Here is a 14,402-nt window from a genome sequence, read left to right as displayed (position 1 = left end):
GAGCGAATTATTATTCTTAGCGAATTAACTATCACCACAATATACATTCATAACAACGGAATAAGCATACAATCAACAATACTAACATATCATTCGCCAACTTAATATTTGTTTAATTTTATCATTTATCGTTTTCTTATATTTCTTCAAAGTCCCTTTCATTATCATTCAATACATATTCATATTTACCTTATATAGCCATCGTCCTGTTAACTTCGTTATTTAGTCTTTTCAATTCATAGCAATTATGACTTTCTCCAATTGGCGGTTTTCGACAGCTTTTGGAGACGGTGAACATTCGAAGACTGTTGATAAGTAGACCCACAATAGAAGTTCGTATCTATTTATTGCATTGTTTTATTTTTATTAGTCTTATCATTGTGGTAAAATTATATAGGAACTTTCATAGATAAGGACATTTTTAAACGTAAACTATAGAAAAATAATTTGCCACTCTCATTCTCTCCAGAGTTATGAAATACATTGTATCTGCACATATGGAAATACATGCTTTAATCATAATATGTATTATTGAAATACTCTAGTTTACCGATATCTTGAACAATGTTTGCTATAGTCGACTGTATGGGAAATTACGGATTTTACGTAAGTTTACATATTATTAATTGTAAATATATTGACCTTGTTAGTTCAAATAATGAAAGTGTATATTTACACAGGGCAAGATTGAGCACATCAATATACAACATATGCCGAAGTACATAATTTAACGGGACATCACATGAAAAATTATAGGTCACATAGATTTTGCAAATCTTAATGGGTCGTTTGAAGTCTACAGTCAAGGACAATGCTCGATAACGCAACGGGTTGTGATAACAGTAGAGTATTCAATTAGCTGCTAAGGGAGCGTGGTGTGTAAGGTTTTTGATTTCATTATTTAACAGAAACAAGGTAGGTTGCTTTTTATGAATTAAATCAATACGTCTTGAAATGTCAATTTTATATAAGGAACAGAATCATCATATTTCTTATTTACTGTCAGTATTTATACTTGTTGACTAGTTGACAATAATGATACGAAAATGGCATATTTTTCAGTCTGTGAACACTTTTAATGTGTGTGCGTGCGTGTGGTCAATTCAATAACAATGTGTTTCGTTAGTGATTATTTTTCTCACATTATTTTTATTATGTGTCCAGAAGTCTGCATTTTAGTTAAATAACATTGAATGTTAAGTTTCTATTTTGTTAAAAATAAAACTATTATAAATATGCCTTACCAGCAACTGTGTTTATGAAACAACAGAAAATGTCTTTTATTCATTGTGCTAACTCCGGAAACGATTCAGGAAATGTTCAAAAGAAATATCCTGATTTAACATTCAAACTATATTTTATTGATTAAAAACATGCAGATATAAGTGTTTTCATGCTTAGTAGCTTCTTTGTTTTTTTTTGTTGTTGTTTGTTTGTTTTTTTGTTGTTTTTTTTTTGTGTTTGTTTTTTCGTCGACTCCACTTATAACAAACTCGCTTATAAAGAATAATCGTTTAAAGCGAACTAAATCTGATATATCCGGTCGATTCTTTTTTTATTTTGTATTAAATAATATCGCTTAATACGTAGTCGCTAAAAACGAAGATTCGCCATAGCTTACCATATTTTAAAGCCCCAAACGGTAAAAACCATGTAAATTTCTTAGGGTAAAACACAAACTGTTATTATTGAAATATCGGGATGCGCTCAATTAAGATCATGAATAACGCTATCCTATAATTATTCAATCAAGTTATTGCTCAGGTCAGTAATAGATTCAAGGAGTAAATATTTTGATGAAATGTTCTCACAACATAATTTCCTTGTTACGGTAAGTTTGTATTTCCCACCTTCAGTTGATAAATCGCTGTAAATACCAAACAATTACCATTCAAGCGATGTTTGTGTATACATTATTACCCGAATAATAACAAACAAATATCAAAGGAATACAAATGATAAGCACATGTGTATTGCTCAATAAAATGACCCCGCAATAAGTAACCGCTATTACACATGTGACTAGTGATAAGTATGGCTTTTTCACGGCAGATTTGCCCAACTTAACAAGTCAGGAAGTTGCTGTTACTTCGCTGTTAGCAAATTTTGGATATAACGAACGATATTTCAATGTCAGATTGAAATAGTTATAAGCGCAGGCGACTGTAAGATTATTAAACCTTAAGAAAGGGTTAGTGCAAGGTTATACAATGAGTTAGTTAAAGAGTATAAACCTATAGCTTATGAAATATTTTAATTAAATCATCAACAGTAAAATTATATTGGTTCTATTATTATATGGTTGATTCTCGAAAAAGATGTATTATAGAATGTCACTGTTATTAACTACAAATGAATAACATACGTAAACATAATAAAATATTATTTTGCTATTTTAAGAAGGATTTTATTCGTTTACCTATGATTTTGCGAATAAGCCACTCGGTTTTAAGGCAATATATTACCATATTTATTTCATACAAGCATTTTTGAAGTGTATCTTATTTTTAATTCAAACAATAATTTTTGCATCACATATATAGCTTTTATACACTTTAAGTCTTAAAATATTATGATACAGTGTTATTTCTTTTACGTAAGTGATCAAAGCATTAGAAGGAAATGAGTCAAAAAGTTCATTTCTTTCAAATAACTTATTTGTTTTGGTAAGTGAACAATTATTTTGAACTTTCAAGGACAGCGATAGTTTGATACTTTGTCTGCTGCCTATCTGCAAAGTACGGTTTGTTTGTATGTTTCAAAAAATAAGTTTCTCTGCAAAACAGAATCACAACGAAGGTCAAGGAAATACGGTGGCAAGCCACCTACTTGCAAGATATCAAAATGAATCTATAATCTTAAATTTATCAGATAGGAGCTGGTGTAATACTACGGCAATCAAAGTGGAAATGTTTGACAGAAATATCTATTGCAACCTTTACCAAAACGAGCGCCATTTCCTGTTAAAAGATGAAAATGTGTAACTTAAATATTTTCAATTCTACATCTAAGAAGAACCATTTGCTCATGAGAAGAGACAGATATAGCGATATGTTAAGCACGGTTTGATATCATGAAGTTTGTTAAACAAGGCTTTGGCCCATTTTGTTTTCCATTCAATTAAATTATGGTTAAATGCATTTTGTACAATTGCTTTTGTAAAAAAATATATATCAGTAATAATATATTTTAGATATACGCAGGCTTAACACGAACTGTTTTGTGAACGTTTTATCATTTACTGAATACTGAAAAACAGTCTTATGATTTGATAGAAATCGTTCAAACGACAAATTGTGCAGAAGGAAAGAGGTCAGACAAATTTAACTATGAATGTCGAGTGAGAAACACAGTACGTGTGGTTTTAAAAAGAAGTCAACACACATAAAGGTTATATTATTGCCTCCAGATATTTAGATGTGAGGACAAAGGTTATTATGAGTCAACTCTAATTAAAATCCTTGTATAGGTGTAATGAACCATTTCTGTTTTGCCACAATTAAAACAAACGTATTTGTGAGATATTGTATCATTTTACATAAGTGGTATACTTTACAATTCAACCGACACCCTTCAATAAATATAATTAAAATTAAGTTTCTAACATGCATTCTACCAGAAAATAAATAAACATTATATTTAGTACTTCGTTTTGTATCTATATATAGCTTGAATCTAAGAAAACTTTATTTTTAAGTCCTTCCAATATTTAACTGACGTTGTACAAACTGTAGTGAAAATGCTACCGATTTAAAACAATTAATCAATAAAATTAATCACAGTGTCAGTAAAGCTGTAGTGAAATGTTGTAAAGTTCAAGTTACCTAAAAGTTGAAACCATTTTTAAATTAGTGGGTGGTAAGCAGAACAAAGAATATTTTGACAAAATCATATCTTTATCCTTAGCTATCCAAACTATACCTGTGCATTGGCCGACTATTGTGACAAAAAGGCAAGCATGGACGTCAAGTCAAAACGTGATTTCTTTGAATTGAAAAGTAAACAACCCATTCAGGTATTACACAATTTCTCCAATGTCATAGTTTACAGATTTCAAATATTAAAATATGAAATATATTTTTTAAGATATTGCTTTTGAAGAACATTTGCGGCTTTAACAATATTTGAATGGACAATTTGTTATGACATTCGTTGCTGTATTTGCTAAAACATTTTTGTTTGTTTCATACAGACTCCACAAAAGATTATACAAGAAGAACGTCATAGACCACCAAAAGGTTGTATTACTGTTAATCAATTTGCAATTTTGCTAGCAAATCATGTAAACATCCTCAGAAAACGCATTGCTTACATAACGGTTTGCACTATAAATAATTTCATCCTTTTCTGAAACGTTTTGGCATTTCAGATTTTTAATCATATATTTAATACACCTTTTTAAGTAAATGTATTTCACAATGTAGTTAATATGTTTATTGCCCCCGTCTCTTCGAAGGAAAAGTGGGAGGATGTCAAGATTGTATTTTTTTTAGTATTTTTATCGTTTTATTTTATGTTTGTTTCAGCAGCACGAATCTGATTCAATTCATTTTTAAATCAGTTTTTAGATATTTAGCTGAATTTTAATTTGCACTTTATTTCATGTTGATAGGTATTTTTAAACTCAAGTTATAAGTATTTTAGTGCGTCAAAAGAAACACACTTTTGTTTTATTTTACTGCGACGTCGATTATATTGTGACGTCACGTCAATTGTTTTCTATCAGGTTCGTGCCGTTGCTATATATATTGAGACAAATAAAGAGAACTGATGTTCATTAATAGAAGATCAGAAAAATAAAAAAAAAACTTAGTTCCCGAATAAGGACCTTTCAGTATTGTCTTAGAGTTTTCTGCAGAAGTGGTGAAGCAAGTCCAGGAAGCGAAGCAAGTCTAAGAAGCACAGCAATTCCAGGAAGCGCAGCAATTCTAAGAAGCGCAGCAAGTCTACGAAGCGCGGCAAGTCCAGGAAGCGCAGCAATTCCAGGAAGCGCAGCAAGTCCAGGAAGCACAGCAAGTCCAGGAAGCGCGGCAAGTCCAAAAGCGCAGCAAGTTGAGGAAGCGCAGCAAGTCCAAAAGCGTAGCAAGTCCAGGAGTGCAGCAAGTCCAAACGTGCAGCAAGTCTTGAAGCGCAGCAAAGTGCAGCAAGTCCAGGAAGCGCAGCAAGTCTAGAAGCGCAGCAAGTACAGAAGCACAAGGAAGACGTTTATTACTCTGTCTAGCAAGTTCCTTTGTAATAACAAGTCCTTGTGACCACTCAGATACGTCTGACAGATAAAAATAACTCGTCGTAGTCAATTCGTGCCGACATAACTTGTCATTAAATATATGATTTGACAGATGTGTCTGCGCACACGACACTTAGAAGTATGGTCACCGGTCGTTAGGTCAATTGTCTATTTAGGTGTATGTAGTTACGGTCAATTCTTTTTATCTTGAAGAATTAAAAAAAATGTAATTCAGAATTAGAGACTACGTCGCGACCCAGGCTCCTAATAATATATTGACAAATTTATGCAGCTTATGTAAATAAGCTTCTTGAGTTTAGATATCATTGAGAACGTTCTGTGTATTATTAGTAGTGAATAAAAAACTTACAATCATGAATAAGTTATTAATATAGCTACATTGGCGAGAGGTAACATCAGAATTTGGATGCTTACTTAGCACATGCTAGAGTATAACTATAAGCTCCTATTTCGAGACCACACAGCGGGGTGAAGTAGATGGGATTATTGGTTAGGTGAACTGGAGTGCGACATGAGACTTGCCTGCATTAAGCAACATAAAACAACACAAATGATATAATGCTGGTATTTGATGGGAAGCAAGAAACTTCAAGACTCGGGTGAGGTTGATGTTTATATCAAGCTTAGAGAACAGAATATTTTGCACCGAAAAAGTATTTGAACTATTCGATATATTTATAAATGTAATTAAAAATGAGACTCACGGAAGGGGAAAGGACATCACCATATGCAGCGAGATTTCGAGAAAAAAACTGTAAACTGCAACTTTCATAACATTAATGGAAGAATATTGGAACAAATAATGCAAACAAGAAATGTCGACACATATCCCCCGTTTCTAGCACTTGACTGACATAATTGCTAATTTTGTTATAGAAACTTGCCATAAATCGGAACATTGAAGTGTTCAATTATGGAAAAAATAAATAATAATGAAGATTGTTTTATTAATAGTTTTCAAGCTTATGAGACATTCAAGGCCCCTGTGACATAAACCTTTGAACTAGTGACCCAAAATAAATAGGTGTCATCTAATTGTTATGACCAATCAATATTAAAAATATGAAAACTTTGTGATAAATAGCTTTCAGGATAATGAGCGGAAACCATACTAACATTCAACAACCCTGTTACCTTGACCTTTGACCTAGTGACCCCAAAATCACAAGGCGTCACTAGGGGTCACTTACTAGTTATGACCAATCAGTACGTGAAATATGAAGACTTTATGATAAATAGTTTGCATGATAATGATCTGAAATCATATTTCCATTCAAAGACCCTCTGACCTTGATTTTGACCTGGTGACCCCAAAATCAATAGTCATCTACTAGTTATGGCCAATATGTGAAATATGAAGACTCTTTGATAAAAAGTAGACAAGACAATAAGCAGAAATCATATTGTCATTCAATGCCCCTGTGGTACATTGTAATTAAGATAATGAGCGGAAACCATTCTGACATTTAAGGCCCCTGTGACCTTGACATTTGACCTTATGTCCCAAAATCATTAGGGCTCATCTACTGGGTATGACCAATAAATTTGTGAAATATCAAGACTTTGCAATAAATTGTAACCAAGATAATGAGCGGAAACCATTCTGACATTTAAAGTCCTTGTGATCTTGCCCTTGGACTAGTGACTCGAAAATCAATAGGAGTCATATACTATTTATGGCCAATCAAAATGTGAAATATGTAGACTTCACGATGAAAACCTTTCAAGATAAAAATCGGAAACCATTACAAAAGGAATGGACACTTCATGAAACATTGACTGAGATGAAAGTCCCCAAAGATACTTAACTTTTAAAAGTTCAGAAGTATGCGCCCTCGAAGTATAAATAATGTTGCTGGAAAAGCAGAAAGAATATGTACAAAAACAAAAAGACCGGGCCTTCCAATAAACCAAACCCCCTAACAACCCAAAAACAAGAACCATAGCAAGGGGGTCCCCAGGAAACCCCAAAATAACGAGAGTCCCCTATGGTAAAATTTGGTAAGTTAAACATTGTGCGGAAAATTTTTTTTGTAAACACACAAAAGAACAGATATTTTAACAGACATACTAGAGGAGTAGCTACCAGAGACGTGCGATGGCCCATGGGTGAGTCAGACACAGATGATTCAGATATACAAGATCTTCATATTGTTAATGATCCAGTGAAACATCTTAGAATTGGGTAAGTAGGAGTACACAGACTAGTCAATTTTAAAACGACAGTTCCAATTATTTTAAATGATGTCATTGTTTACATGAAATCTCACAGTGGAGCAGATGTTATAGTTACATGTAAAATGTTATCACATTCATAAGCAACTGCGTGATACTGAACATATAAAATATGAAAAACAAGATCAACAAGGACAGGCGGCGTTCAATGAACGCAACCCCCATATGACCAAGCAACAAGAAACAGAGGCAAGGAGCCCAGCTGGACCCAACAAAAAAAGGGCAGGGCAAAGACAGGCATATAAACTTGAAAAAAATTCAAAAAAAGGCGGAGTATCTGGGTAATTTTGAAGTACGTTTAGGAATTTGTACAAAAAAAAACAACATTTGTTGCAAAATTTAAGGGACCAAGACAAAAGAACTTTATGATATTAAGTTATACACCGGGGCATCATACAAAAACCTAACGAATTTAAATTAAAAAACGAAAAAATTTTGAAAATACGAGCGTCGGAAATAGATTAAATTGAACTTTAAAAAGGTTTTTTATACTTAGGAAAAATTGCGAATAAGAAAAATAAAAACATAAAATTTTTGTGCAATTTTATATAAAGGAAAAAGCTTTAAACCCGTTCAACAAAAGCCCTAAAACCAATGCCATTTTACTTCAGGTTTTTACTGATAGTTTGAAACCCGTAAGTCACAAGAAGTGATCTTTGAGACATCGGACCCACGAGAGCCTGTATAATGGTGTTCACTCCTAGTTGTCCAAGAAAAACAGAGACATTTCAATATGGATAAAGAGTCACTGGTATTGCATATGATAAAGGCGTGTGTACATTTGAGAGTGCCAAACACGTAACTATATTGAGCGAAACAGAATTTTACCTGTTATAAGAGACTTTACTTATAAATTTCATGATTGCAAGATATTTCCCAAGATGAATGTAAAACTAGAGTACCATCAACTAACTCTTCATGCAGAGCCACGAGCTTTAATTGTTGTACATCATGGGGTAATACGCGATGTGAGGACTACTATTGGGAGCAAAATCTTTACAAGATATTTTTAATGATGGCATGTTTATAAATTTTGTGGACATTCAAAAAAATTTGTTTTAAAAAGCAAAGGAAAGGGGGAAGGAAATTTTACAATGAATACACAAAAAAAAAAAAAACAAAAGCTGTACTTTTAAAAAGTATTTTAACCAAATTAAAAAACTCAATTTACTAAGGGGATGGAGTTTCTTTTGATATCGATACCAAATGAAGAACTTTTGCGGGACAATTTATTATTAGAAAACCTAAAGCAATTGTACAGGGTGAAGGTCAAATATTAACATTTTTTTTTAAAGGGGTAATTTATTTTTTGTTCCGGGGCCATAACTTGACGTTACTTTGCACAAATGTTTACAATACTGAGACAATGTGTCATGCGCACTAACCTATCGCCTATCTACAACGTCAAGGTCATCATTGGAGATCAAATAATTACAAAGTCTGTTATAGGGTATATTTTGAGTCCTGTACATAACTTTTTTAACTATCAAGGAATTTTGAAAATACTTGGCAATTATTTACACCAGAAAAACGATATGTCGAGCTCAAAAACACCCATACCTCTATCTCTACGGTTCAAGGTCACACTTTGAGGTCAAATGTTTAATATGGTTATGTTGTAGTCTGTTAATTTGTTCTAAGTTCATAACTGTTTCATTCACAAAAATTAAACATACTTTACACTAAAAGTTTCACAGTACGCAAAGATGACGTGTCGTGCCAGACACAAACACACAGCGACGCCTCATTTCAAGGTAGTTATGATTAAAATTTTTTATAATATTTTATCAATTTAGGGGTTTTAAAAATAACCCTTGGCACAAAATATTTTGAATAAAACATGCAAAACGGTTTCAACCCAGACTCCACCTTAATGTAGTTACCAAAATTTTTTCCCCAAAAAATTTTTTTTAAAATTGCCAGAAAAAAATTTTAAATTTACTTTTTTTTTTTGAAATTGTAACAAAAACCATGAATTCATGCAATTCCCTTTAGAATATTTAAATGCATGAGCATAAATCCAAACCCTCCTAATTCTGCAATTTTTTGGTTTCAAATAAAATTTCTTTGTGTCTCTAGTATAACCCAAAGCATTACTGGTGTCCTCAGCAAAATTAATGTAGTTCTCTTCTTTGAGAAAATGCCGTAATTTTTTAATGGATACTTGTCATTTCAGCCCCTTTTGTTTATAAAATTTTTTCCAGGAAAAAAAATCAGAAAAGTACGATAAGTATAAAGTTTCTTTTTAAAAATTCTTAAGAAAAAAATTAACTTTCCATTTATAAAAATAACTATGTAAAAAAATGTTAAATCATCGATGTGTTTTTAGTTTGTCCTTTAAAGCTGGTTTAAAATGGAACACAATTTTATTTTTAAAATTTTTGATGTATTGTTAGGCTATCTTGTTACCTCTAAAGATATTTTTAAAGTAAAATATATTCCGTGAACCGAAATAGTAAAAGGATTATTTTGATTTAGTTAATTATTTTAGGAATAAAAAAAATTTAACTTTTTCCTTACTGAGACCAAAAATTTAGAGCTAAAAACAGCCACTGGCCCTTTGTTTCTATTTTTGTTAAAAATTAAATTGTTTTAACTAAAATTATTTGATCAAAAACTTTTTAATCGCATGCCCCTAACACTATCTTTTGGGGCAATAGTGGCGTTCAATGTAGCCCAATAAATGCCTACATATGATTTAGTTGGCAAAACCACTTAACCTGCTCGAGTAAAGAGATGCATAGACTCGAGCCTGCAAAATTTGACAATTTTGCCGTGTTGGACTTTCATATGGATTCTGTTTTTCTCTATTCCATGAATTCGAACCAATTTACGAGGGTGTTCCAAAACTAATGTCATTAGCCTTTGCTTTTCTAATTTCCTAAACTAAAAGTTTATTCCGCATTTTAAATTTCCCTTGCCCTCAAAATACTCCCCACCCACCTGAACACACAGTTTGCGTCACTCAGTCTAACTTTGAAAGCAGAATTCATACTCAGTCATGGGGACACTCATTAGGTACTGATAAACAGCAGACCACCCAAGGGCATTTCTCGACTTGTTTCCTGTTCCAGACAATTTGAGTTTTTGAAACAAGACAAAGTCACAAGCGGCCAAGTCTGATGACTACGGAGGATGCGGAAGGACAGTAACTTTTTCTGATGCCAATAAATCGGTCACAAGCCGATTGTAGCAGGACTTAATTTTTCAAAACAACTTTTTTGTACAGCTTTACTGTTACTGTTCTGTCTTTTGGTATCGGAATTACTGATCCTTTACTATCAAAGAGATCGCATTCAAAACATTTTTTACAGTGGGTTTGCGCTTTGCGATATTTAGACGTTTTGCATTTTTATTGGCCCAAAAATCTACATTTCTGCTTTGACTCAAAATAGTAAACCCGTCACAAGTAGTCAGGTAACGAAGTTGTTAAAAGCGTTTTTTGTTATATTTGGGATACATTTGTAGAAGCTTTTTTTGCATTTGCAACACGAGTTCTCTTTTGTTCGTATGTTAGCAAATGGGATATCCTTGCATTTATTTTCTGAAGTTGAAGATGTGTCTTTTTAATACCACGATCTAGACTAAGTGCTTAAGACAAATTTATTAACCATGATAAATTCCTCAAAGTGTATCGGGTATCTGTGTTCAGAATATTTCTATTGTTTCTATCTTTTATTCTTTGTTGGTGCAGGATGGCCTAGGATAGTAGCATCTTTGACTTGCTGCTGACTGTTTTTTGTGTTTATTCTAAAATTTACAAAAATATATGTGAGACATTATACCCTCCCAACAAATGTTGCACCCCACACGGTGAATATCTACATGCTTTATGTCTAGTAATGTCCGGCCTTTTATATAAGCCCTAATGTCAAGCACATATTTAGCTCTTCTGCCATTCATTTAATGTATAGTGTAATGAATACGCTACAAAGCAATGTATATTGTATCAAGGTCAGTGAAAATGTGAACTGTAATGCTTCAGTGATTATTATACAAGTCCAAAGTGGTTAATAATACAAAGTGCACGATGTTCACGAGATAATACACAAATGACATTATTTTTAGAACACCCTGGTAGTCCCCAGTTTTGATCACGCAGAGATAAAGGTGGCTGCAATTCTAATATTGTTAAAAGTTTTTTTCCTATCAGGAAACTTATATTCTGGCATACGATAGTTAATATTTGCGCTCGCTCGTGTATGTGATAAAGCACGGAATGACCCCTGACGTTAACTTACACCACTTATTCTGAAAATGTGTCATAATTATATAGACGATAACTTGTTATAACAATTTACTCAATGAATATGTTCAATCGAACAAAGCCAGCCACATTTACATTTTGCTGTTTGGCGCTTTAAAAAGTTCCGATTTTGACAATTCTATAGGGTCGATATGACTTAAATCCGATAAATTTAAGAAATGTTTAAACAAGAATGTAAAATAAGTTGTTAATTTTGACTAGTTTAATAAAACAAATCGCGCAGACAAAGATATATCTACACATTCCGTTCACTTTGATCCTATCTTTGTTAACATATCCTATTACTGACAGATCGCATATATTCAAATATCACCCCATATAAATACATTTGATTATGACCAAAACTTTTGAAAAGTAACCGTGCTTCAATAGTGCTTCTTTGTATTCATTTACAAGTTAAACAACAAATTTTTAAAATGCATCTCAATTTTTAAATGTTTCAATAGTATTTCAGACGATCAGTCACACTGCTGCGAATTAATAAATGTGTATTTGATTTTTATTAAAAGTTGAGTGAAAAAAAAACATGTTGATCTTCGTTCGTTAATAAGATATCTCTGAATTAAAATGGTCATCATTTAAATGATTAAATGATTAATACTTCTAAGCGGGTGCCGGTGTATTGCTCTTGTTGTCACTGTGTACCGGATGTTCGTTATTTTATTCTTAAGGTCTTGTAATTGAAATATTTGTCGACCCAAGAGAAAACAGAAAGTATAAGACACACCCTTTAAAATCCTGTATGTTGTAATTAAGGTTGTAACCACACTTATATAGTATGTATATAATCATACTTCTAAAACATCTTTAAACGTCGAAGAATATGTAAAATATGAACTGCACATTTTTGTCTACCTTACATGTAATCACGAAAATATATGCATTCATTTCTTTTTGGAAAAGAATGACTATAATAACATGTACTGTAATATCCTTAGAAATTATGCTTTTGGAACTTCAAATATTAATAAATGTTCATTTGAGCATTATATGTATGATATAAAGCCATAAAAAATGAATTACATGTTAACATTCATATATCGGTACTTGGATGTTTTGCATTGTCTGTTCATATTTGCTTACAAAGTGTTTTTATCATTAAAGGTCAAAACCAGAATTTAAAAAAGAACTGCAAGGAAAAGAAAACGACGTGTTAATCAAAGGACCTCTGTAAGTCACTAAACAATGATGCTTATTAAATAAAAATTACTACATCAAAAGAGTTAGTTTGTTTTTCCATATGGTTTCTGTTTACCATATTTCATGCCGTTTTGTTAACTATATCTCTGAGTCGTTTACAAAGATGTTCTAGTTTATCTAGGTGTCTTATTTGTTATTTAGTATAGCAACCGATTGTTGAAATATATTCATTTTTATTGCATTTCCGGAGGTGAGACAACGTAAACCTTGCACTATTTACAGTGTCAAACTCATTTACTTATAAATTATTAGAAAAAAAATATAATTTGATTATGCAACATTTGTTATTATTAAATGATTGGATATAAATTGTATTTGATATGTAATTACGATAATACATACAGAATTTATTCTACCTACATCAAAAATTAAGTCAAACGGTTAAAGCAACATATTATCTTAATAATATAAAACAGAAAAAAATATGTTGTAATGGTCTTTTTATTTTCAATAGAAAATGTTTTTATATAACAGTGGCTGGTCCCCAAATGACATGGAAATATCGCTCGTGTATGTGATAAAGCACGGAATGACACCTGACGTTAACTTACACTTATTCTGAAAATGTGTCATAATTATATAGACGATAACTTGTTATAACAATTTACTCAATGAATAGGTTCAATCGAACAAAGCGAGCCACATTTCCAGTTTGCTGTTTGGCGCTATAAAACGTTCCGATTTTGCCAATTCTATAGGGTCGATATGACTTAAATCCGATAAATTAACGAAATATTTAAACAAAAATGTAAAATAAGTTGTTAATTTTGACTAGTTTAATAAAACAAATCGCGCAGACAAAGATATATCTACACATTCCGTTCACTTTGATCCTATCCTTGTTAACATATCCTATTACTGACAGATCTCATATATTTAAATATCACCCCATATAAATACATTTGATCATGACCAAAACTTTTAAAAAGTACCAGTGCTTCAATTGTGCTTCTTTGTATTCATTTACAAGTTAAACAACAAATTTTTAAAATGCATCTCAATTTTTAAATGTTTCAATAGCATTTCAGACGATCAGTCACACTGCTGCGAATTAATAAATGTGTATTTGATTTTTATTAAAGTTGAGTAAAAAAAAATGTTGATCTTCGTTCGTTAATAAGATATCTCTGAATTAAAATGGTCATCATTTAAATGATTAAATGATTAATACTTCTAAGCGGGTGCCGGTGTATTGCTCTTGTTGTCACTGTGTACCGGATGTCCGTTATTTTATTCTTAAGGTCTTGTAATTGAAATATTGTGTCGACCCAAGAGAAAAAAGAAAGTATAGGAAACACCCTTTAAAGATCCTGTATGCTGTAATTAAGGTTGTAACCACACTTATATATTATGTATATAATCATACTTCTAAAACATTTTTAAACGTCGAAAAATATGTAAAATATGTACTGCACATTCATGTAATCAGGAAAATATATGCATTCATTTCTT

General features: G+C 32.0%; 1 protein-coding gene and 1 long non-coding RNA gene across 2 annotated transcripts in view; both read left to right on the top strand.

Moving 5' to 3' along the window:
* The first annotated feature begins 816 nt into the window (after positions 1-816).
* Positions 817-4,238, top strand: LOC132742671 (uncharacterized). The gene is made up of 4 exons (XR_009627458.1): positions 817-915; positions 3,194-3,419; positions 3,907-4,015; positions 4,193-4,238. It is a non-coding gene; the product is annotated as an uncharacterized LOC132742671 (long non-coding RNA).
* A 3,115-nt stretch (positions 4,239-7,353) lies between these two features.
* The window catches only part of LOC132742675 (guanylate-binding protein 1-like), a 28,408-nt gene continuing 21,359 nt past the window's right edge, over positions 7,354-14,402 (top strand). The window contains exon 1 of the mRNA XM_060731140.1: positions 7,354-7,433. Coding sequence (XP_060587123.1) covers positions 7,354-7,433 — 80 coding nt within the window. The remainder of the gene's footprint in view (positions 7,434-14,402) is intronic.

The sequence above is a fragment of the Ruditapes philippinarum genome, unplaced genomic scaffold (genome assembly GCF_026571515.1).
Source record: "Ruditapes philippinarum isolate M1 unplaced genomic scaffold, ASM2657151v2 ctg866_1_1_1_1, whole genome shotgun sequence".
Lineage (NCBI taxonomy): Eukaryota > Metazoa > Mollusca > Bivalvia > Venerida > Veneridae > Ruditapes > Ruditapes philippinarum.
This window is presented reverse-complemented; position numbering and strand designations above follow the sequence as displayed.